Source organism: Eutrigla gurnardus, assembly GCF_963514095.1.
Source record: "Eutrigla gurnardus genome assembly, chromosome: 5".
Taxonomy (NCBI): Eukaryota; Metazoa; Chordata; class Actinopteri; order Perciformes; family Triglidae; genus Eutrigla; species Eutrigla gurnardus.
The window spans coordinates 19,947,677-19,971,774 of record NC_139919.1 but is presented as its reverse complement, the minus strand read 5'-3'; the positions used below and the strand labels follow the sequence as shown (position 1 = coordinate 19,971,774).

At 41.4% G+C, this 24,098-nt stretch overlaps 2 protein-coding genes across 3 annotated transcripts; one reads left to right on the top strand and one right to left on the bottom strand.

The window, feature by feature from the left end:
- Window positions 1-597: 597 nt before the first annotated feature.
- On the top strand, window positions 598-8,931 carry slc24a6a (solute carrier family 24 member 6a). The gene is made up of 17 exons (XM_084009622.1): window positions 598-1,035; window positions 1,244-1,339; window positions 2,861-2,937; window positions 3,058-3,132; window positions 3,342-3,426; window positions 3,867-3,970; window positions 4,136-4,210; window positions 4,525-4,550; window positions 4,634-4,687; window positions 4,815-4,951; window positions 5,246-5,415; window positions 6,604-6,859; window positions 7,219-7,385; window positions 7,468-7,582; window positions 7,685-7,797; window positions 7,961-8,026; window positions 8,106-8,931. The coding sequence occupies exons 1-17, from the start codon at window positions 927-929 to the stop codon at window positions 8,214-8,216; spliced, it is 1,836 nt and encodes a 611-aa protein (XP_083865748.1). The 5' UTR covers window positions 598-926; the 3' UTR covers window positions 8,217-8,931.
- Window positions 8,932-15,001: 6,070 nt separating this feature from the next.
- On the bottom strand, window positions 15,002-22,223 carry LOC311013385 (zinc finger protein ubi-d4-like). Of its 2 annotated transcripts, none has more exons than XM_084009418.1 (11): window positions 22,167-22,223; window positions 20,245-20,405; window positions 19,846-19,953; window positions 19,420-19,616; window positions 19,068-19,160; window positions 18,892-18,976; window positions 18,331-18,465; window positions 17,654-17,785; window positions 17,414-17,526; window positions 16,960-17,041; window positions 15,002-16,580 (listed from the first exon to the last, which is right to left on the bottom strand). In XM_084009418.1, exons 1-11 carry the CDS (start codon window positions 22,196-22,198, stop codon window positions 16,495-16,497), a joined length of 1,224 nt encoding a protein of 407 aa, XP_083865544.1. In that variant the 5' UTR covers window positions 22,199-22,223; the 3' UTR covers window positions 15,002-16,494. The 2 variants fall into 2 exon arrangements, with proteins under 2 accessions (XP_083865544.1, XP_083865545.1); XM_084009419.1 differs by having other exon boundaries at window positions 19,420-19,613.
- Between the last annotated feature and the right edge of the window lie 1,875 nt (window positions 22,224-24,098).

The window sequence follows — 24,098 nt, the reverse complement described above, 5'->3', positions numbered from 1 at the left end:
ACATGTTTTTGAATTGGAAAATCTTTCAACGTAATTTTCTAGAAATGTTGAATTGATTTGATTTTGCTTTAGATTCATGACATTTTTCTTTAGTCGATTAATGAAAATAAAGGATTAAAAAAAAAGTCCCCTCTTGTCTTAAAACGGTACTCGTATGTAAAATAAATGTTTGGAAGGAACCTATTTAATACTTCTAATTCAGACTCTCTTTGAAGTCATTTCACACAGGAAGAGCACTTTGATTTCAGCTTAAATTCAAATAGTTTTAGGAGGTATAACTGTAGAGAAATAGAGCTGCCAGGAACTCATTTAGTGTACAGCTGACCACGTGACTATTGTATAAAGTTACACTTGAATAAAGTGAAACTGTGCTTTAACAAAGAATTAAATGTATTTCCTAAACTTTACTCACCCCACCCAATTTTCAGAAATAGTCGAGACCAGCTGTTACATCTTGAAACGCACCATCGGGTAGTTCTGTACATTTAGCATGTCGCGGTCTCTCCCGTCGCTCCTCCCACCTGGAGACGCTCCCTGCTGGTCTCGCCTGCGACTTCAGAATAACACTCCCCCCCCCGTGAAGGAAATGATAAAAGTGTGGGATCAGATGTAGGGCAGAAGGGAAGGAGCGGCTGTTTTCATACATCGGAGCCGGCCGGTGATTTCATTGTGTGTCGGGTCTGAGGATGCGGATGCTGCGGCGACGCTGAGAGATGCTGGAGACGGCTCGGACCTAGCGAACATCCTCCTGTACCGTGGATGGATGGAGCCCAAAATCTCAAATAATAGCTGAAAAGACGATACATCGTTGATTAGAGAGGGCCAGTTGTATCCAGGCTGCGGAGACGGGAGACCGGACTGTGTGAGGAGGGCTGGACGGCGACATGTTCTGAGCGGAGAGCCGTGGAGCGGTGGCGGCTGGCGGGATGAAGGCTCCGAGGAGACCGAGGCAGACGCGGCTCCTCCCTCGGTTCTGCGTCTGCGGAGTCGCTCTGCTCGCAGCCGCCTGCATCTTTAACTTCAACGATGTTACAGGTGCTTTTTCGATAACTATGCAGCTCACATTCTTTTAACGATGTAATAACACAGTTAATTACAACCTTAGTGTGTTTTAGAAAGCAAGGTAGCAAAAATAAATACCTTAGAGTTGGGTTAACATTTCACAAACACACTGTATATAGTGTATGCTAACTCATACATATTATATCAGGAGTGTATGTATGTCAATCCCTGTCGTTTTTAGGTTCCCATGCAGCCACTGTGGATCATGGCATCTCCACGTCCAAGAGAGAGCTCATGCAGCAAGAAGACAACCAGACTGACAGTATTCCTCGAACTGGTGAGATATTAAACCATTAGTGTGTATCCTGTATTGTATCCTTTCACAAAATAGAACACACAGTCACTTCTGAGTGTGATGAATGGGACTGGGGACCCTTTTAACAGACCCAGATTTAAGTTTGGGTTTGGATATTCATGCAGTAATTAATGTAAAAATCAGGTTGTGTGTTTAATCCAAGCCTTGTCTCCTACCCCTCCACACCACGTCATCCTTATTCCTTCAAACCCTGCACATCTCGATGTTTAAACACAGTTAGGCCTTTGAGGGGACCTGGTTGCTAGGAAACTGAATGCTGAGTCTGTGCTTGGATGGCGTGTGCATCTGGAGCTGTTCAAAGTGCCTGCCCTGTGGTAATGACCTGCTGATTAGTAGCCTCACATCAGCAGTTCCCTCATCGCTTGTGTGTGCGCTTGGATCAATTTGTCTGTTGTGAAAGAAAGAGAAACAGTGACACCATTTTACTATCGGATGTGAGATGAAGAGATTATGTTGCCAATTACAGATTATAAAGTTGCATATATTAAGATAAAAACATGGGGAAATGCAGGCCAGAGTAACTTCAAGGCCTCAAAGACATTTTCTTTCCATTACCATATTGCTATTTTCAAGAGACCCATCTTGTTCTTGGTGATAAAAATATACTGTTTGATCTGTGAACAAGATCATGTGACAGGTTGTCATAGCATCACACCATATCTGTGTCTACATGACGCATGTAATAGCCTCTAACTGCACAATGTTGCTTCTGTGCAGGATCAGCCACTTTAGTCAGACTTGTTTATCGCAGAGGTTTGTTATAAATCCTCACTCGCAAATATATCAGAAAGCCATTTGGCTGATTTCTTTCTTATTGTTGTTTCGAGCTGCCTCATAAAAAAAAAAGAAGCTTATTTTATGGCGCAGTGAGTCGTGGCATTTCTTTGAGCTTCTGTGCAAGACGACGCAGTCTAGCAAATCAGTGCCTTACAGGCGGAAAGAGGGGGGTGGGGGGTGTGAAGCATCATCGAACTCAGACAAATGAGATGCCTCTGAGTGTTTATAGGAATCACTGGCTTTTTTGAAAGAGTTGGAAAAAGATGTCAACAGAAATACCTGTGTGCAGATGCCATAATGTCACAAGATGAGAGAAAAAACTCACCATTTTCACTATTGACTATTGATTATTCTGCTTTTTATTTTCCCCGTTAATCGATAAAATGTATCAATTATAATTTTTTGAAGTCCGAGTCTCATCAAACCCAAAGATGTTCAGATTACAAATACATAAGACAAAGAAGAGCTTAATTTCCTCCTCTCAAAGAAGACCTGATGCTCCTCCGGTCTTCAATCCTCAAAGTGACGGATGAGCAACACATCTTCTTTGATTTGACAGGCTGGAGCCTGCGAATGTTTGGCATTTTTGCTTTGAAAATGACTGAAATAATTAACTGATTCTTCTGTGATCGTTTCCGCCTAAGATCAGGAATTTCCCCGCGTTTCATGCATCACTTGGTTACTGTCTGTCCATCTCTTCTTCAGCCATCAGTGATTTTCCTGAAGACCTCTTCACTATGGAGCAGAGGAGGCAGGGAGCCATGCTCCTTCATCTTCTCTGTGTGAGTATCGGCTCTGCCTGAAAGACAGAATTTGAAATAAAGGAAGGTTCATTTTGTTGCATTAAACTCACAAATAGACAGGCTTATGTAAGGACTAATAATTTGTCCCGTGTTTCACAGGCAATCTACATGTTTCATGCGCTGGCAATTGTGTGTGATTTTTACTTTGTGCCATCACTGGAAAAAGTATCAGAGGTATGAACTAAAACTATATATCTAATAATAAATAAAAGCATGTCGGACATATAGTATAGTTTGTATAGTTACCAAAGCATTTTTTCCTCCAAACTTTTAAACAATAAGGATTATTTTTTAATGTTTTTAATGTCTATATTCCCCACAAAAAGACATAAACCAACTGACAATAAGAAAAGTGTATAATATCATCTTCCTCCATCCTCCAGAACCTTCAGCTCAGTCAGGATGTTGCCGGGGCAACCTTCATGGCAGCTGGGAGCTCCGCCCCCGAGCTCTTCACCTCTCTGATCGGTAAGTATGGAGTTACTCACTCTAATGGGTTAGCCCAAGGGCTGCTCCATTAGTGCTCCAATGAACTGCAATCCTATACATCTTCACCTGATTAAAATGGACTTGAAGCAGATGTATTTTGATTTTAAAGAATGAAAACTTCTGACTTAAGGCCTCCTAAATAATCCATTTTATTATCAAATGAAAGAAGGCTCTCTTTCATAACTGGAATGACTTTAGGTCATACTGCAGTAAATATTCCACATGACTAGCATAAGACAAGTAGTTATGAACAAAAGATGCAATCTTTCTGTTCAGAGGAGGGAGATATTATGTATTTATGTATTTCTGTGGGAGGGGGTAGAATATGTACGTTCTTACAGATTGCCACATGACACTGAATGTTATTCATTGTAGAAATAAATGTTATTTTTGGATGATTTGCCTGTTGTGTGTTTTAGGGGTGTTTATCACAAAAGGAGACGTGGGTGTGGGAACCATCGTGGGATCAGCTGTCTTTAACATCCTGGTCATTATCGGCCTCTGTGGCATCTTCGCTGGACAGGTACAGCCTAAGCTAAAAGGACGACTCAGCTCACCTTTTCCAAACGAATAAGACTCACTAAATTCAATATTTGTGAAGCATTTTTTAAACAGGATTACAGATTATACAATTTGCTTGAATTTTCTCATGAAAGTCATGAAAAAATTAAGCTGTGTCTCTTTCCAGCCCATCACTCTGAGCTGGTGGCCTTTGTTTCGCGATGCTGCCTTCTACATCCTGTCCATTGTTGTGCTTATCCTGGTGAGAAATCCAGTAAATTCCTCCAGAAATCACCTTTACCTACTTTTTATTCATACATTTAGACCACGATACTAGATTTTAGAGGCCAATATTCATTCATTATCACAGTTATCACATTATCAGTGTATTTTATTTACATAAACATATCTATTTTTCATTAAGATCCCATGAATGTGTATGTTGATGTTGATGTGATGAGCCAATACTAGTCAATATATTAGTGAATCAACCTTTTTTTAATATTCATTTGATAAGGTATGGAAAAAAGGGATTTTTGTAGGTGTAATTCAAGTACATTTTCATTGTATTTGCAGGTGATCTATGATGAAAAGGTCATGTGGTAAGCCTCTGTTGCTTGGATATCAGTTGCAGTAGCTGACGAATGTAACGAATGTGGGATTTATAAATCTGTGTGTGTTTCAGGTGGGAGACCATCATCCTGATCTCCATGTATGTAATATACATAATCATCATGAAGTGAGTCCACTTTTTTCTTCTTTTGGCATTTCCATCCTGTTGGTATCAAGCCACCAACATGCTCTATACCCACTAAAGACACAGCATCTTTGTGTGTCTGTGTGTGTGTGTGTGTGTGTGTGTGTAGGTTCAACAGATCTCTGTGCAGCCTGGTAGAGAGACACTACAGCAGAGCAGGTCAACCGTGTCTCACTAGCCTGCGACGGACGGCGGCTGTTGGAACCATCGGAGACTGTGATAACGACATGGTGCCGCTGAAGCCAGGTGCAGGAGCTCGCGTTTGTACGTGTGCACGTGTACATCCCAAACAAACAAAAAAAATGGTTTCCCTCAGACGCCGAGCAGCCTTCAACAGTCCTAGTGACACAGTTTAAGCTGCCAGTTAAACTGGTTTCTGTTCCCCTGTGGATTCCCACCAGGCTGAAATAGAACTAGACCCCTTTGATTGAAGTTTTTTCTCCACTTTTTCCGATCCATCTGTACTCTTTGTGTTCTTATTTGTCATCTCCTTTACACAGATATCTCCTGCTAACCACCCATATACCCCCCTTTCCTCAGATTCATGTGTGGTGGCCGGCCAGGACTCGGGGGTCGTAATGGTGGATGAGCTGATGAATCTGCACCCCCACCAGCTCTCCTTCTCAGAGGCAAGCCTCCGCCTTCTCATCACCCCGCATTTCCCCCCCTTCACGCGCCTGCGCATGGCAGCACGCATGGTCATCAACGAGGTACACTGCACGTGCTCACACCCTTCACATAACGTCAAGTTCCCCTGGTGTATCCGGCTACGTTGGTGGGTATTTAAATGTGTTCTTTGTAACTACTCCCTGGTTTCTTTACTAATTATTACATAAATTGTGTTTCTCCACTAAAACGTACCATCACTGTTGCATCGCAAGCTTTAAGATAACTGCCAAAAAATGGTTCAGGGCCCTTTACTGTGTTAAGCTTATATGTATGCATGAATAAATGTGTGTGTGTAGATTGAAGGTTTGCAATATGCGGGAAATATCTGATTATGCTAAACTAACTGAGGGTATCTAGTCAAAGCAGAAAGCAGAGGAAGACATTATATCGACTTATTGAATAAAAATCCTCATTGAGGGGGCGGCCGGTGGTCCCGGGTTCGACTCCTCAGTTTCCTGCATGTCTTCTCTCTCTCTCTCTCTCTCTCTCCCTATTTCCACACTGTCTGAATAAAATAATAAGGGCTTGAACGGCGCTCTAGCCGGAAAAAAAAAGAAAGAAAATCCTCAGTGAGAATGTTGCTTTCTTTGCATTTTGCATAGTTTATTTTCTCACGGTCCTCGTACAATCTGATATTATGAGAACTCCTTTAATGCATTTGGAGGCTACCATTTCAACTTCACGGGAGTTTTATTTTTTTCTGGTAATGATAGTTTTAGTTGCCATAGTGATTTGTTAAACTGGATAGTGATTTATCAATTGCAAGCTACTTTTCACAACAGTTTTTGTACAAGAGGTTTGCAGGGAGAGAGTTAGACATTAAGAACCATCCTATTTGCTGCAACAAACACACACACACACACACACACACACACACACACACACACACACACACACACACACACACACACACACACACAGACTGCTGCCTAATGCATAATATTATCCCAGAACACAAAAGCAGACACAAATCTCCAAATCAGCTTCCTCACTCTTTCAGCACTCCTGCATGTGTGCTTGCCATTTCCAGAACCAAATTAAGGTGTGACTTCCACTGCTGCCCCTGGTCTGCACTATTTCCCCGATCAATGCTTTACAAATCTGCTCTGGTGAATGTGAGGACATGCCCGGCTATGTGAATCCTCAGATTAAGTCTTTTTCTCATGACGTTTTGTTTTGTTTTTTTGATTTCCTCCTTTGTTTTCTCTGACTTCACACTCCCTCCACAGAGGCAGAGGCTGATTCGGGCCCGGGGTGGCTCCGAGGAGGCGGGAGCTTCAGGGGAGGACGTTTTGGGTGCTAATGGGTCGTGGGGGAGAGGGAACGGCACGGCGGCTGAGGGAGACATGCAGCCGTTTGAGGGAGAGAGGGAGGCTGGTAAAGAGACAGGAGGGGGGGCAACGCAGCCTAAAGAGGAGGAGGAAGAGGAAGATCAGGACGAAAGAGAGGAGGAGAACACTCCTTTCGAACCCTTTGTCCTGCCAGGTGAGCGATGAATGAAATCACACACACACACACACACACACACACACACACACACACAAAAACTATCTTAAGCTGCAACATTTCTCAGGTTCTAACAGACAAGGTTTTTTTTATCAATCATAACTCAGATTGTCATCATTGAGGCTATTGTAGCAAACAATACTTCCTCTTTGGCTTTTTTTCACCTACTTCTAATGATTGTTAAAGATGGATTCAGCGCTAATGGAGCTAATTAAAAAGGGATGATTCACAGGCTGTGCCACATACATAATTTAGAAGTTTGGATAAATATGTAATGATCCCTGTGGGGAAACTTGTGTGCATGCATGTCTGTGTTGTGCGTTCATAATTTTCCTCAGATGGTTGGTGTGTGCGTCTGAAGTGGCTGCTATCTTGGCCCGTGAGTGTCCTGCTTCACTTCACCATCCCGGACTGTAACCTGCCGCAGTGGGAGAGCTGGTATCTGCTCACCTTCGTGGCCTCTACGCTCTGGATAGCCCTCTACTCCTACCTCATGGTCTGGATGGTATGAAACACACTCAGGCACTGGCACACGCGCATGCAAACACACACACAAATATACACAGTGTTTCTGTGTTTCTGTCTAGGTGACCATAATCAGCTACACACTTGGAATCCCAGAAGTCATCATGGGCATCACTTTCCTGGCAGCTGGCACCAGTGTCCCCGACTGTATGGCCAGCCTCATTGTCGCCCGACAAGGTGTGTGTGTGTGTGTCTATGTCTGTGTCTTGAATTATTTATGCCACCTAGCCTTTTTGCACTACATATTTCTTCTAATGGTGCGTATGTCAAATGTCACAGGGATGGGCGACATGGCTGTGTCCAACTCCATTGGCAGTAATATCTTCGATGTGCTGCTGGGCCTGGGCTTCCCCTGGGCACTGAGGACTCTCATTGTCAGCTACGGATCAGTGGTAAACCCAAACTATTTCCTCTTCCTGATATTTTAAACAACTGACTCATGACCTTGGTTATCCTCGGTCTCTGCCCCTTGTAAATGTGCCCCCCAAAATGTACTTCGAGGGGCACTAAGAAATCTTAACAACATGTTAATGCTTTGTCACTTCTGTTTTTTAGGTGACAATCAACAGCAAAGGCCTGGTATACTCAGTGATCCTTCTGTTGGCCTCAGTCATACTCACTGTGAGTTAGATCCCCATCCTAACTGATCATTTTTTGTCAGTAAACTCAGTCGATTCATCTAAATATTATCCCTCCTCAGGTTCTGTGTGTCCATTTAAACTGCTGGAGGTTGGACCGCAGGCTGGGACTATGTCTCATACTCCTCTACGCCGTCTTCCTCCTCTGCTCCGTTGGCTTCGAGAGGTTGTAGAGGACACGCACAAGCCCCATACACACCCAGAGTACAGCGTCACACACAAGGACGCAGAAACAAGTGTTCACACTTGTTTTCCACCTTCACTGCTGCCGCTACAGATGAATTTTCCTTCGACTTCACGGTGGTGCTTTGTGTTCTTCGACACCGGCTGCCTGAAAGCTACATTGTTTACCTTTGATAAACAAGTATTTTACATAATTTTGTACCTCCAGCCCACATTTTGATTATTTTTTAAATCAGACCCAACCCGTAACAAATTTATAAAGTATTCCATTTGTATTCTAAAACCGAAATATTGTGTAAGGAACCCCAAAGTGTGTTACTGTACTTATTAATACTATAGAACTGCCACAAGTAACCTCAATGACCAGATGATTACACGTCATTTTATGTAGTTGCTTCTCAGTGCTTGATGTTATTTTATGCAAAGTTTAATGTCAGCTTTTCACGCCTTTGTTTTTGTAGTTGTAAACAGCATGGCTGAGCATCACGCTGCAAATAATTGCACTAGGCCACTGTTGTCTTGGCCTTGTACATAATATAAGCTCCTCCCACCCCCTCACCTCCCGCCTCTTTCCACAAAGCTTCTCAGTCAAGAGGTGGTGTTTTTGTGCTGGAACAAAGGCAGAACAAATGCTTTGTATGCTACAAGGTGTTTCTGAATGTCAGTGTTTGGAGAGAGTCCTTGAATGTGGACTGTTGAGTGAAATAAAATGTCTTGTTCAACACTTGTCTTTAAAGTTGATCTATGTTATGAGAATGAGAGCAACATACATGTTGCGGCTAAACTGGCCATTTTCAGGCATTTTGAAACAAAAGTCTTTGCTCAAAAGGGCACACATTTTTAAAAAAATGGCACACTAACTTGGTTTAAGACATTTTTTGTGAAATGCTATACACTGACATTGCTTTTATGGCATTCTATAAGATTACTTTTTCATGGCATACTATACTTTTTAATGACATGCTATCCTATTACTTTTGTTAAAGTGATGGTTCGGAGTGAAATGCACCCGAGGTAATTTCCACCATGACATCCAGCCAAACACCCCCTCGGAAGCATTTTTAGCAATGGTCAACATTGGTCAAGATAGCCGCTATCAGCCGAATGCTTAGTAATAGCACGATGGTGCATAGTGTATATCTCGTTAATTTCCCCACTAATAATGCATGGAATGTTACCAAACTTCTGCAGTAGTACACATAGGGTCGGTACTCACAAAACGAGGCATTTTAAAGTTTGTAAGTAGTCAGGAGTTTATTTAAATGAACACTTGCCTGATCGCTTCTACTGCTAAAGCTACCGCTGTTGCGTAGACGGCACTTCCGTGTTTACCCAGCTTCTTATTCTTCTTCGTTGGCAGTTTTAAACGATGGTCGGAGGCCTGTAAATTCAGCTGGCAAGGTGAGTGGATGTCCGCTGGCAGTTTTAAACGCTGGTCCCAGGCCTGTAAATACAGCTGGCAAGGTGAGTGGGTGTCTGCTGGTAGGTTTAAACGCTGGTCCGAAGCCTGTAGAACCAGCTGGCATGGTGAGTGGGTGCCTGCTGGCAGTTTTAAACGCTGGTCCGAGGCCTGTAAATACTGCTGGCAAGGTGAGTGGGTGTCTGCTGGCAGTTTTAAACGCTGGTCCGAGGCCTGGAAATCCAGCTGGTTAGGTGAGTGGGTGTCTGCTCGTAGTTTTAAACACTGGTCCGAGGCCTGTAGAACCAACTGCCATGGTGAGTGTGGGTGTTGTCAGCGCCGCCGCCAGGATTCAATTTCAATGTACGCACAGAAACGGAAAATACAACAACAAATGGAAAAATACTTTTTTAAGACAAAATCTAATGTTTTCAGTATCAGTGAAATCAGTAGTGTATATCATGGTGATAGGCCCCGGTGCAAATAGTTTTTTGTGCCCTCCATCCCCGACCTAAACACAAGCGCACGCTTGTGAGCACTCCACGCACGCACACACACGCTTGGACACACATGCACAGTACGGTATGATAACTCTGCCGGCCCGGGGAGAGAGACATGCATCGGCTCGGCCCGCAGTGCTCAGCAGCAGAGAGGTGACGAGACTAGAGCCGAGCTGTATTGTGTAGTGGAGAGGGGCCAACACACGCTATGCGTGATTGCGCACACACGCGCGATCGTCCTCTCAAATGTGGCTGCATCCGGCCCGGTTCAGCAGCATCAATTTTTTTTTTCCACCTTCAAAAAAAGTCCTCCCAGTGCGTACTGGATTCCGGCTGGCAGCGCCACTGGGTGTTGTTATATATTCACATTGAAATTCTGACATTGATTTGAGCCCCACCGTAGTTGAACCAGAAAAAATACTCTGGCGCCGCCACTGCCTTTGATACATGTCACATCCCCCTCTCTCTCACATGTTTCCTCTCTATCCACCGCTAAATACAAAGGTGTCTATGCAAAAAAATAATCTTTAAAAAAAAAAGCCTTGATCATATTGTTAAAAAAAGGTCATGCTATAGCATGTCGAAAATTCACGAAAAAAGTCAGTCAGAATATATTCATAAAAAAATATTTAAAATTGTTAAAGAGTCATAAAAATCGCTCATATCGCTTGATGCACCAAGTCTCAGTGTAGTGAGTCCAAAACAGCCATAAAAAGCCATGATCAATTTTTTCAGTGAAAAAAAAAGTCATACTATAGCATGTCGGAAAAAAAGTGAAAAATCGACAAAATTCATAAAATGTTGTAAAAATTATGTAAAAGTCCTAACATATGCTTCTATATCGCGTGTCAATCAAAATCTGAGTGTAGTGAGTGCAAAATAGTTATAAAAAGGATTTGTCATATCCCCCCCCCCCCCCCCCCCCAAAAAAAGTCATACTATAGCACGTGGAAAATTCACGAAAAAGTCAGTCAGGATATATTCATAAAAAAATATTTAAAATTGTTAAAAAGGCATAAAAATCGCTCATCTCGCTTGACGCGCCTAGTCTCAGTGTAGTGAGTCCAAAACAGCCATAAAAAGCCATGGTCAACTTTTTCAGGGAAAAAAAAAGTCATACTAAAGCATGTCGAATAAAAAGTGAAAAATCGACAAAATTCATAAAATGTTGTAAAAATGATGTAAAAGTCCTAACATATGCTTCTATATCGCGTGTCAATCAAAATCTGAGTGTAGTGAGTCCAAAACACTCATAAAAAGGCTTATTCATGGCAGGCAGGCAGGTGGTTGAGTGGTTAGAGTGCATGCCATTTACCCATGTCTGCATATATGCAGCAGCCTCAGGTTCGAATCCCGGCTGGAGATCCTTTGATACATGTCACATCCCCCTCTCTCTCCCATGTTTCCTCTTTATCCACCGCTAAATACAAAGGTGTCTATGCAAAAAAATAATCTTTAAAAAAAAAAGCCTTGATCATATTGTTAAAAAAAGGTCATGCTATAGCATGTCGAAAATTCACGAAAAAAGTCAGTCAGAATATATTCATAAAAAAATATTTAAAATTGTTAAAGAGTCATAAAAATCGCTCATATCGCTTTATGCACCAAGTCTCAGTGTAGTGAGTCCAAAACAGCCATAAAAAGCCATGGTCAACTTTTTCAGTGAAAAAAAAAGTCATACTATAGCATGTCGGAAAAAAAGTGAAAAATCGACAAAATTCATAAAATGTTGTAAAAATGATGTAAAAGTCCTAACATATGCTTCTATATCGCGTGTCAATCAAAATCTGAGTGTAGTGAGTGCAAAATAGTTATAAAAAGGCTTATTCATGGCAGGCAGGTGGTTGAGTGGTTAGAGTGCATGCCATTTACCCATGTCTGCATATATGCAGCAGCCTCAGGTTCGAATCCCGGCTGGAGATCCTTTGATACATGTCACATCCCCCTCTCTCTCCCATGTTTCCTCTCTATCCACCGCTAAATACAAAGGTGTCTATGCAAGAAAATAATCTTTAAAAAAAAAAAGGCCTTGATCATATTGTTAAAAAAAGGTCATGCTATAGCATGTCGAAAATTCACGAAAAAGTCAGTCAGAATATATTCATAAAAAAATATTTAAAATTGTTAAAGAGTCATAAAAATCGCTCATATCGCTTGATGCACCAAGTCTCAGTGTAGTGAGTCCAAAACAGCCATAAAAAGCCACGATCAATTTTTTCAGGAAAAAAAAAAGTCATACTACAGCATGTCGAAAAAAAAGTGAAAAATCGACAAAATTCATAAAATGTTGTAAAAATGATGTAAAAGTCCTAACATATGCTTCTATATCGCGTGTCAATCAAAATCTGAGTGTAGTGAGTGCAAAGTAGTTATAAAAAGGCTTAGTCATATCCCCCCCCCCCCCCCCCCCCCAAAAAAAAAGTCATACTATAGCACGTGGAAAATTCACGAAAAAGTCAGTCAGGATATATTCATAAAAAAATATTTAAAATTGTTAAAAAGGCATAAAAATCGCTCATCTCGCTTGACGCGCCTAGTCTCAGTGTAGTGAGTCCAAAACAGCCATAAAAAGCCATGGTCAACTTTTTCAGGGAAAAAAAAAGTCATACTATAGCATGTCGAATAAAAGGTGAAAAATCGACAAAATTCATAAAATGTTGTAAAAATGATGTAAAAGTCCTAACATATGCTTCTATATCGCGTGTCAATCAAAATCTGAGTGTAGTGAGTCCAAAACAGTCATAAAAAGGCTTATTCATGGCAGGCAGGCAGGTGGTTGAGTGGTTAGAGTGCATGCCATTTACCCATGTCTGCATATATGCAGCAGCCTCATGTTCGAATCCCGGTTGGAGATCCTTTGATACATGTCACATCCCCCTCTCTCTCCCATGTTTCCTCTCTATCCACCGCTAAATACAAAGGTGTCTATGCAAGAAAATAATCTTTAAAAAAAAAAAGGCCTTGATCATATTGTTAAAAAAAGGTCATGCTATAGCATGTCGAAAATTCACGAAAAAGTCAGTCAGAATATATTCATAAAAAAATATTTAAAATTGTTAAAGAGTCATAAAAATCGCTCATATCGCTTGATGCACCAAGTCTCAGTGTAGTTAGTCCAAAACAGCCATAAAAAGCCATGGTCAACTTTTTCAGGGAAAAAAAAAGTCATACTAAAGCATGTCGAATAAAAAGTGAAAAATCGACAAAATTCATAAAATGTTGTAAAAATGATGTAAAAGTCCTAACATATGCTTCTATATCGCGTGTCAATCAAAATCTGAGTGTAGTGAGTGCAAAATAGTTATAAAAAGGATTTGTCATATCCCCCCCCCCCCAAAAAAAAAGTCATACTATAGCACGTGGAAAATTCACGAAAAAGTCAGTCAGGATATATTCATAAAAAAATATTTAAAATTGTTAAAAAGGCATAAAAATCGCTCATCTCGCTTGACGCGCCTAGTCTCAGTGTAGTGAGTCCAAAACAGCCATAAAAAGCCATGGTCAACTTTTTCAGGGAAAAAAAAAGTCATACTAAAGCATGTCGAATAAAAAGTGAAAAATCGACAAAATTCATAAAATGTTGTAAAAATGATGTAAAAGTCCTAACATATGCTTCTATATCGCGTGTCAATCAAAATCTGAGTGTAGTGAGTCCAAAACAGTCATAAAAAGGCTTATTCATGGCAGGCAGGCAGGTGGTTGAGTGGTTAGAGTGCATGCCATTTACCCATGTCTGCATATATGCAGCAGCCTCATGTTCGAATCCCGGTTGGAAATCCTTTGATACATGTCACATCCCCCTCTCTCTCCCATGTTTCCTCTCTATCCACCGCTAAATACAAAGGTGTCTATGCAAGAAAATAATCTTTAAAAAAAAAAGCCTTGATCATATTGTTAAAAAAAGGTCATGCTATAGCATGTCGAAAATTCACGAAAAAGTCAGTCAGAATATATTCATAAAAAAATATTTAAAATTGTTAAAGAGTCATAAAAATCGCTCATATCGCTTGATGCACCAAGTCTAAAAAAAAAGTCACTATAGCATGTCGAAAAAAAAGTGGAAAATCGACAAAATTCAAAAAATGTTGTAAAAATGATGTAAAAGTCCTAACATATGCTAAGAGGCGACGAGACTAGAGCCGAGCTGTATTGTGTGGTGGAGAGGGGCCAACACACGCTATGCGTAATTGCGCACACGCGCGCGATCATCCTCTCAAATGCGGCTGCATCCGGCCCGGTTCAGCAGCATCAATTTTTTTTTTCCACCTTCAAAAAAAGTCCTCCCAGTGCGTACTGGATTCCGGCTGGCAGCGCCACTGGGTGTTGTTATATATTCACATTGAAATTCTGACATTGATTTGAGCCCCACCGTAGTTGAACCAGAAAAAATACTCTGGCGCCGCCACTGACTGCTGGCAGTTTTAAACGCTGGTTTGAGGCCTGTAGAACCGACTGGAACGGTGAGTGGGTGTCTGCTGGCAGTTTTTTTAACCTCCTCACCCCAACCCCTCTCATATGATGCCCTCAACCAATAGCGTATCCTGACCTTAACTGTTCCACCTTCATGTTTAACACCAAACTCACTTCTCGGGACTAGGTTCATCTGGTGGTTGAGACTAAGAGGGACAAGCGCTCGTCCATGCATTGCCTTGGATCCTCCATTCAACTGTGTTCGTCGTTGGAGGACGTGGGGAGATAACCCTCAGACCTGCTTAAAATAAGGTAGTAGTGTAGACATACACAAACCAACATTTTAACACCAAAGTCATCTGAAGCACTGATGACTATCAACTTATGTAAATGCATATCAACTACATTATGCAATTCCAGCTGACAATTATTGAATATTATAATGGACACGTAATTCAAAGTGATTTTTATTTCAGTCAGGCTAAATCAGCTTTGATACCAAAGAAATGTAAAAAATAAAAATAGTACAAGTACATCATTTTACAAATACGCATAATGGAGGTCTGACATATCAGAATAATCAAATAAATTCAAACATGTCACAGTCATAACAAAAATAGAAAAAGTCAATACAGTACATAGAATGCATTAGGAGCTATATTGAAGTGTTTGCTATACCATAGACTTTACAAAATTCTACTAGAAAAACTCCCAGTACCAATGAAATATCAGGTAATATAAAATGTAAAAAAAAAAAAAAAACAACAACAAAAAAACAAAACACTTGTGTTATTAGTGTGCATTCATACAGGTGTAATCTGCATGCAAATCTGCCTCCATGTGACACATGATAAAAGCAACTAGTTTGTGAATGATTCTGTGTTGGGTTTGACAGCAGGACTTGTGAAGGGTTATGTCACTGCCTAAATGTCTATTAAGCTTGCACAAAACATCTTTGAAAAAAGGATGCACATTTACGATTACTAATTTCATGTGTTGGTCAGTTACTCCTGATAAGAACTCCATTATCTGACTTATCAAAAGTCAGAATAAAAGGTAACTGATGGAGAAATAATATTTTTTTGTCCTACCATGAGTCCAATTTATAGTATTATTCTGTCGTATAGTGTTAGGTTAAAGTAACTGATCAATCCAGTAACACAACCAAAGATCAAACATTGGTTTTGGTGCAACCCCAATGAAGCAAGGCCAAAGATTTTAACGAGTTGAAGCCAAGTTTTTTTGTTGGGAAAAATGAAGACTTTTTTAACCAATTTTGTCCCACTGATTTAAAATGAAACAAAGATGATTGACGTGGTTATGATAAGCTCCATGGATCATTGATGTGTGTATTTCTTATGGTGGACCTTGGCACCGACTGATTACTCTCAGGGAAACCTCTTTAAAAGACAAAGTACACAGACAAATGCCACTACAAAAGTCCACTAGTAACCAGAACAATAACAATAGTAATAATAATAATAATATTCCTCGACCATATATGTGGTGATTTTTTTTCTTTTTCCCACATTTAGGGAGTAAAAATAGATAATTTGGCAGAAAAAAAAACTGTGTTGTCTTGACTGTCCACACCGTGTCTTTGAGTGTGAAAAGGTGCAGATAATTAGCTTCCAAGCTTCCAAGAAGACAGCAGTTACTGTGATTACTGCATGCTCTGTCTCTGTACCTAGTGTGTGTAACAGTTCAGGAGAGAATGTGTGTCTAAACTGTATACGCACAATATGTATGTGTTTGATGGCAAGCCTCAGGGGTGTTGTGGGCAGGTTGGTAGTGATAGTTAGATTCTCATGCTGACTGATCCCCCTACTGACACTGTAGATATTAAGACTTCTAAATCGGATCTGCGATCTGGCTCAGCTACATCTGGACACAGCCTGGAGCTCTAGACTGAGAGGAGGTCTGACGTTTCCATCGGGGGCAAGACTCGTTGATATGACATCACTCAGGGGTGGAGCTCTGGTTCTGCTGGTATATGGAGGCTTTGTCCTTCAACAGAACCAAGCACAGGTGGCAGCTCCAGCTCCCTGTACAACACATAAATACAGTGAGGCCAGGTCGAGGACCACAGGAGTAGAAATACACCATCAGCTAGTCAAGCATCACTGTAGGGCTGGGTGATATTTCCTATAAATAATATTGCAATATTTTTTGGTTATATCACGTTACACAATATATATTGTGATAATTTTCTGTGTGATACCAGAAATTTACATTACTTACATTTTATACACCAAACTATGTTAATAAACCAGAGAGTCTATGGTACAGACAACAAGGTCCCTGCCGTTTTTTTTGTGTGTTTATGGAGCAGCTACAGTGTTAGCATTACATTAAACCAAGTAACAGTGACCTGAATGCCCAACATGTCCAGCAAGTCTGTTAACTTCTGCACTGTTAGCTTACCCTCTGGTGGTTCAGTCATGGGGGGACTTAGACAGTACATGTGGTATCCTCGGTCACAGTCATCACAGAACAGCAGCTGGTCCTACAAAAACAAACCATCGTGTTGAGGCCACTGATTAGACAAATAAATAAAATCAGACAAGGAGAAAAAGTGAGAACTTTGTGATGAAAACTGGCTCATAGTGACAGAGCTAGGGACGTTTAACGTCAAACATCGTTTTATTTTATTCTAAAATTGAAACATTTCATTTTGGACTTACGATACCTCAATTAATTATGTTTGAAGAGCACATGCTACCAATCAACCGATATTCATTCCAAATAGTTTGACTGGTGGCCTCCCTGGTTTTGATTAGAAGATTCAATCCGATGACTCATCAATTCCGAATTGAAGGTTATCAATACTTGTTTGTCTGCTTCTACAGTCAGTTATAACCTATAGAGAGGGACTCACATCATTCTCTGAGGTGCCGCAAACATTGCAGCACTTGCACTCGATGCACTGCCAGCGGTAGGTCTTCACTGCAGCCATCATCACTGGTGTGAACTGCAGGCATGTTGGGTGACCTGCAGGAAGGAGAGGACATGGGAGACATGTTATCAAGTAAGATCAAATAACTATGAAAATTGCTTTGTGTGCAATACGAAATCAGGAAGCTCGACAGGCATAGCAACACCAACTAACGTTTCATACCTGAGCGTCCACAGTCTGAGCAGGACACCAGCTCTTCTGATTGGCCAGTCTTCTGGTTTAAGGTAGAGTCTCCCAGGCAGAAATCACAGTAATCGTTGGGCAGAGCCAGCCCATTAGGACCCTTCTTAGTTGCTGAAGAGAACGAATAAAGAAACCATTCATTGTATGTTAAAAATAAATGTAAACTGAATAATCTAGGAGGATAGATTTTCTTCCAGATGAAAAATGTACAATCTTGTTAGTGTTGCATCAGATAAACACCACCCCTTTATCTCAGTAACTGGCTGATGATGTATTTAACTCATGATCCAAAACAATGAATGAGTGACGACTGACAAAACGCACTTATTGAATGGATTTGCTAACACGGTGTCGCGTGCACAAAAGAAAACAGCAATGCGATGGATATGTTGGGGGGGGGGGAGTGAATGGATGATGTGCTTTAAAAAAAAATGCAAGGAATCCCAACTGTGTAAGCATGTTTCAGTCAGGAACACTGAGTCTTATCCCAAATTTGGGATTCAAAATCATGAAAATCAAAAAATGAAAAGAGCAGGAAAAAAATAAAAAGAATGAGAGAGAGACTTCCCTTGTACAAACACACACATGCTACATGGCATGCAACCACACCTCCCTTCCCTTTCTTTTTGTCTCTCTCTCGCACTAGAGTGACTCACTCTTCTGCTCCTCAGGCTGGCGAGGAGTGGGTGGTGCCTCGATCTCCTCGCGGTCCTCGCCCTCCTCCTCGGCCAGGTGAGAGTGTGTGTAATGGTAGCTCAGGCCAGGACGGTTCTTGTAGCGCTTCCCACAGACTGACACACACACACGGTCATACAAGTGTTAAAGTGATGGAGGCTAATTCTAATCAGCGTCCATAAAGGCCCAAGGTGGAACCATAATGTTGATCATCACCGCAAAAACGTTATTTTTTACTTATTTTCACATAGTAAATATTTGGCTGACACGCTAGTAGGAAACTCAGACAGCGGAGGGGAGCATTTGCACAGTGAGATGTGGCCGGCAGGAAGTTACAGAGCACACACGAAGTGGCATCTCAGGAAAAAATATAAACACAATCGAACAGGCAACTTTTCAAATTTCTATGCTGTCAAACTAAAGTTCCAGATGGGGTCTTTCAGATTACACCATGCATGGCAGAAGGCTTGTTTTCGTCTTTCACAGGAAAAAGCAATGCCTCTCTCGCTGACATGCACGACACCCACACAGCCTGTACTCACTGTCGCAGGCGTATGGTTTGTCCCTCTCCTCCAGTGCTGCAGCCGCAGCCTCTTGTTTTTTCTTGCCATTCTTGTCACTGCGACCCTATAAAGCCCAAGGAACAGTTGACACATAGTACACTACTAAAGCATTAATCCCACGGGGAGCTGAATACAGAAAAAGCTGCGACACTCACCTTGGACTTGCTCTTGCCTCGTCTCTTCGGTGTCTCGTCCTCAAAGTCGTCATCATCCAGGTCGTCCAAGTAGTCGTCATGGTCCAGGACTCTCTGCAGAGAGATGGTCTGGATTAGATCTCACCGTCTGTCTGCATGGACTCTTCCTCTTTTTACTTTCCTTAATTTTAGAGCAGGGATTCTCAGCCTTTTGTAACTTAGGCCGCACTTTTGATTGTAAAAACAAATTCCAGGGACCACCTTCCCTTTGAGTCACTGCACTGAGGGAACGTTACCTAGCTATCAGTGGTAAAAACACGTTTGTCTCTACCCGATGATTAAGGATGAGTGTTAAGACAGCTTTGAGCTACACCTTACGGACACGCCCAGAAGACGTGTGAGTGGTCGCCGAGGTGGCAGGAGGCTCCACAGTTGCCACGTCATCCTCGAGGCCGCGGATGTCCACCACTCCGCTCCTCCTGTCAAGGGGCTCCCCCTTCAGCAGGGCCTCCAGACTGCTGCCATCCACCGGCCCCAACGCATCACGCTTCAGACCCAGATCCACATCTGCTATACACACACACCAAGATAAACGGTAACGCATGCAATGACATGACATGAACACAGAAATAGACACAAACATAACCTAATTAATTAACAGAACGGGACCTCCTACATGTGACTATTAAATATGAACTGATATTTACTAAATATATTAAGAAAAAGTTAGTAGTGAAATTCTAAAGCCAACTTGAGTCTTTTTGTAATGGGACACAAGTGGTTCCTCCAAAAGTGATACCTGTTTTGAGAGGTGGGAAGGCCAAGCGGGGGTCCTCGGGGGGATGAGAACGGCGTTTCTTCCTCCAGCGACGGGCTGGGTAAGTGTACAGCTGCCCCGGAGCTACACCTGATTAGACACAGAACAGTAGGTGGAGAACATTTTTATGTGATCTGTGCCACGTTTTTGTCTTTTGAGAGGCGTACTTTTGCACAGATGGCATGGCAGACAATACAGTACAAATTCAAATGAAAAAAAAATAAAAAAAATCACATAAAACAAAACTTTTGTAACTAATTATCTCAGTTTTTAAATTAGTTTACAGAGTGTTTCAAAAAAGATACAATTGTCTATATCATCCTATCATCACTGAAGTGAAATAATATAATATTAAATTATCATTCCACACTCATTATATACCTGCACTGCGGTGTCTCTTCTCCATCCAGATGTAACAGTTGGACTGGGCTACGCCAGTCTGAGAGTCAAGGAAAGGCATGAGGATGCTGCGCTCAGCACACAAACGAGCGTTGTAACTATGACACTGCTCCATGGCATCTCTGTAATACTGCTCTCCCAGCCTGAAATGTGAAAGGTGAGATATCACAAATCAGACTTAATAATCACTAATGGATGAATATTGCAAATGAAGCTCCAAAATAAAAAACAGTGTGTGAAACAAACACAAACGAGCTGTTGTAATATAGGCATCTGTCTATCTACTATGTTTGCATTCCTACACTTATTCAGTCCACTCTATTGCCATACTTTTTACTCTTTAAATTGCTTTGATAGATAGATAGATAGATAGATAGATAGATAGATAGATAGATAGATAGATAGATAGATAGATAACACATTTGAGAGCCAACTACATGAATACTAGTTGACAAATTACTTGTTGCTGTCTTTTCTTTTTCTGTAGCTCTCAAATGCATCAACTTCAAGAATGCCTTCTTCATAAATTTTCATTTTAATTAATTGTTTCCAAGGTCTGCGCTTCGTTAAACATATTACAGTTCTTGTTACTGACCTGCCGACATATAAACAGATAACAATATATCAGCCTGGCCAATTTATCATTTGGGTGATAATAACTGTGCAGTCAGGAGTAAATGGACACATTCACAACTAAAGTAATGTTCACATTAAAACACATTTTCTTGAATGGTTATGTGGTTCAGTATTACAAATTCTCTTTTGTAGAACTGCACAGGCAGGATCATCCAAATGTTCCCAGGGCATGCGTGTCTCTTGATATATATACTAACATAGTAAATTAATATTAAGGGCTGTCTTTGCTGTTCAAACTGCAAAAGAATGAAAGGGGGTTGGTGTTTCAAATGCAGTTTGAATTATTCAAAAACTTTTGAGCTGATGGGGAGACACGTGAGGATAACCCTACTATCACAGGATAACACTAGTAGGGGAAAACATGTGGGTGATTTCAACAGTGACCAAAATACGTACACCAAACATTTGGAAAAAACGTTGCTGGGAACATAAACAGCTCTTTAAAGATCTCCTTAATGTGTCTTATAAAGAGGACATTGAGCTGTTAAACATAGATACGCTCCGAAATGCACTACAGTCTAATCACTGCAAATGGCTTCAAACTGCTACTTTGTTTGTATGCTGTAGCGTAACACGACATTTCTAACATTCAACATTATCACAGCTTTAAATACGACAATTTCGGTGTTACTACAATGAATAATCACCATGGTGCATGAGCGAGTACCCTTCCTCACAAATACAGTATTAATTATCGGCTTCACCCTCCAATGTGTCGCATTGTTGTAAGAGACGGTTTGCTCTGACTGTACTATTTCTGCGTTTATTAACACATTAACACACATAACCATCACCAAGCCTGGCTTCGTTACAATGCCCAACGCCGTCAGTAACGACGGAGGGATGTCAGAACAAAAGGTTGATTGTTAGCAAGCCTCTCGTTACAACAAAGCACCCGCCAAACTGACAGGTTACTGCTAAATTAACTCTCTCCTTCATCTGCTGGTGGCTGGCTAGCAACAGTTTGGATATATCGTGTGTAACACCACATTACACATGTCCCGAGCGGTTAAGTTAGGGGCCAGAAGTGGCTGAAATACAGCTCCACAATGGGTTCGCTCATTTATATTTGCCCACAGCTAACAAGCTAACATTAGCTCAGTGGATAACGTTATCCTCCTGGGACAAATATTGTATTGAAAATTGCGGATGCGATGATTAACGTTACAGTTTCCCGCACACTACGGTAACAAGGCGATTGACCGGTTATACATCCACATCGGTATGGCTGCTCGTTTTACTCTTACAAGAAAGAATGGTAAACTTACACTTTCACAACACTGTCGACGGCCGCCGCCATGTTTGCTTATTGCGGTTGTGCGGAGAGCCACCGCGACTGCGCAAATACGTTGGTGTCCGTTACTGCCCCCCAGGGTGAAGCACAGGAACTGCACTTTAATGCAGCAGGCGCTTCCTCTCTCAAACAAGGGAACTATTATATCAGAATCAGAAATATGCGATTGATTTGGGTTTTGTTAACAGTTGCTCCCATTAAGAAGGTTAAAAAAAAGTGTTATAGGCCTACTAATACAACTCCTACCATCCCCTCACAACATCTCACAAATGAAATCTTACCTGCTGTGTTTTGCTGTGTGATCGCTGCCCATTTCACCCAGCAGGTATGGACCCCCCCCAACCAAAACCCTTCCCCTCGTGGACGAGGCGGGAGTGGGCGGGGACGAGGCAGGATGATGAGGAGCAGGGGAGACGAGGGGATTGGATGGAGGGTACGAGCCAATGGGAGCCTTCCGGAGCAATGGCTCCCATTGGTCAATTTCTATGCAGGCCTACGGCTGATACACTGAATGGATTTTTTTTTTAATTCCAAATTGTAGACCATAGCTTTACAGAACAAAAAGTAAAAGTACTCATTATGCAGAACAATATATATATATATTATATTATTGTATTGTATTATTGATGTATTGATGTCTTCATCACTTTAGTGTTGCAGCTGTTGAAGATGGAGCTCATTTGAACTACTTTATACTGCCGGGTAGTTTAATCAATAATTCATCGTCCATTATTAATTTAATATTTTTGGTTTTAATAATCTGAAACTGCAAAGTAACTTAAACTGTCGGATAAATGTAGCGCAGTAAAAAGTACAATATTTCTATCTGAGATGTGGAGTAGAAGTACCAACTAGCATACAAGGAAAATTGTCAAGTAGCCTAAGTACTTTAACTTTTCACTTAACTGCAGTAATTGAGGAAAAGTACTTGGTTGAATTGCACCACTGTTTCTGGCATTTTAACACTTTTCTTTTGTAATCTTAAAATGCTCCTGATAAGCGTATTGCACACTAAAATGTAAAACAAATCCATCAGGTTTTGAAACTCATCAATATTTAATTCTCATATATTTCTGATAAAAGCGTGACCAATCATTTTATTCGGACCGAATAAACTGATTGGCCGAGCTTCCTGCCTGTCATCCATTGCAGCGTCGCCTACCGCGGTCACGGCTTGCGAGTCGCGCGCCTCTGTAGCAGAGCTGTAGAGTGGTCTGTGAGAGATAGCACGGAAAGGCGAAGAACTGACAATGACCAACCAAGGCGAGCCGCCACTTCCACCCCCAGCTGCTCCCACAGAGAAAACTATCAGCAAAAAGAAGACTATTTCACAAAAAGCTGCAATAAAGAAAACACTTGATGCGTCGAGAGGCAAGACGCGAGTCAACATCAGCTCTGCTTTCCAGCGATGGTAGAGGCTAATGCAGCTTCATCCGGAGCTGAAAAGAGATGTGATGGTCGCTGAGTTTCTGCTGGGAGCAAATAAAATAAATATAAAAACATAATTCAAAGCGGTAAGTAGGCTGTACGCTGACACAGATAAATCATTCCGTCTGATAATAATCTGTATCTCTCATATAAAACAGCGTCAGGGACAGACAAAAGGGTTTTTGTCGGTCTCTGAACACTCAGTTCTAAGACAACCGATCCATGCTCCACCAATGTTCTTTTTTGTTTTTTAATCCAAGCACCAAGAGAGCTGATTGGTCAGTATGGCGGTGTTTTTCTCCACGTTGATCTCTTGTCAGGAATGCTCCAGAGCAGGTTAGCTCTGCAGTGTAAGTTACCATGGCGATCTACCCCGGTAAGAAGTAAACCAGCAGTCCTGTGTCACATTTCTCTTTTCTTTTACTCTTTGTCAAGGTAAAACACTCCCACGGTAACGGAGGATGTACAGCACCAGCCA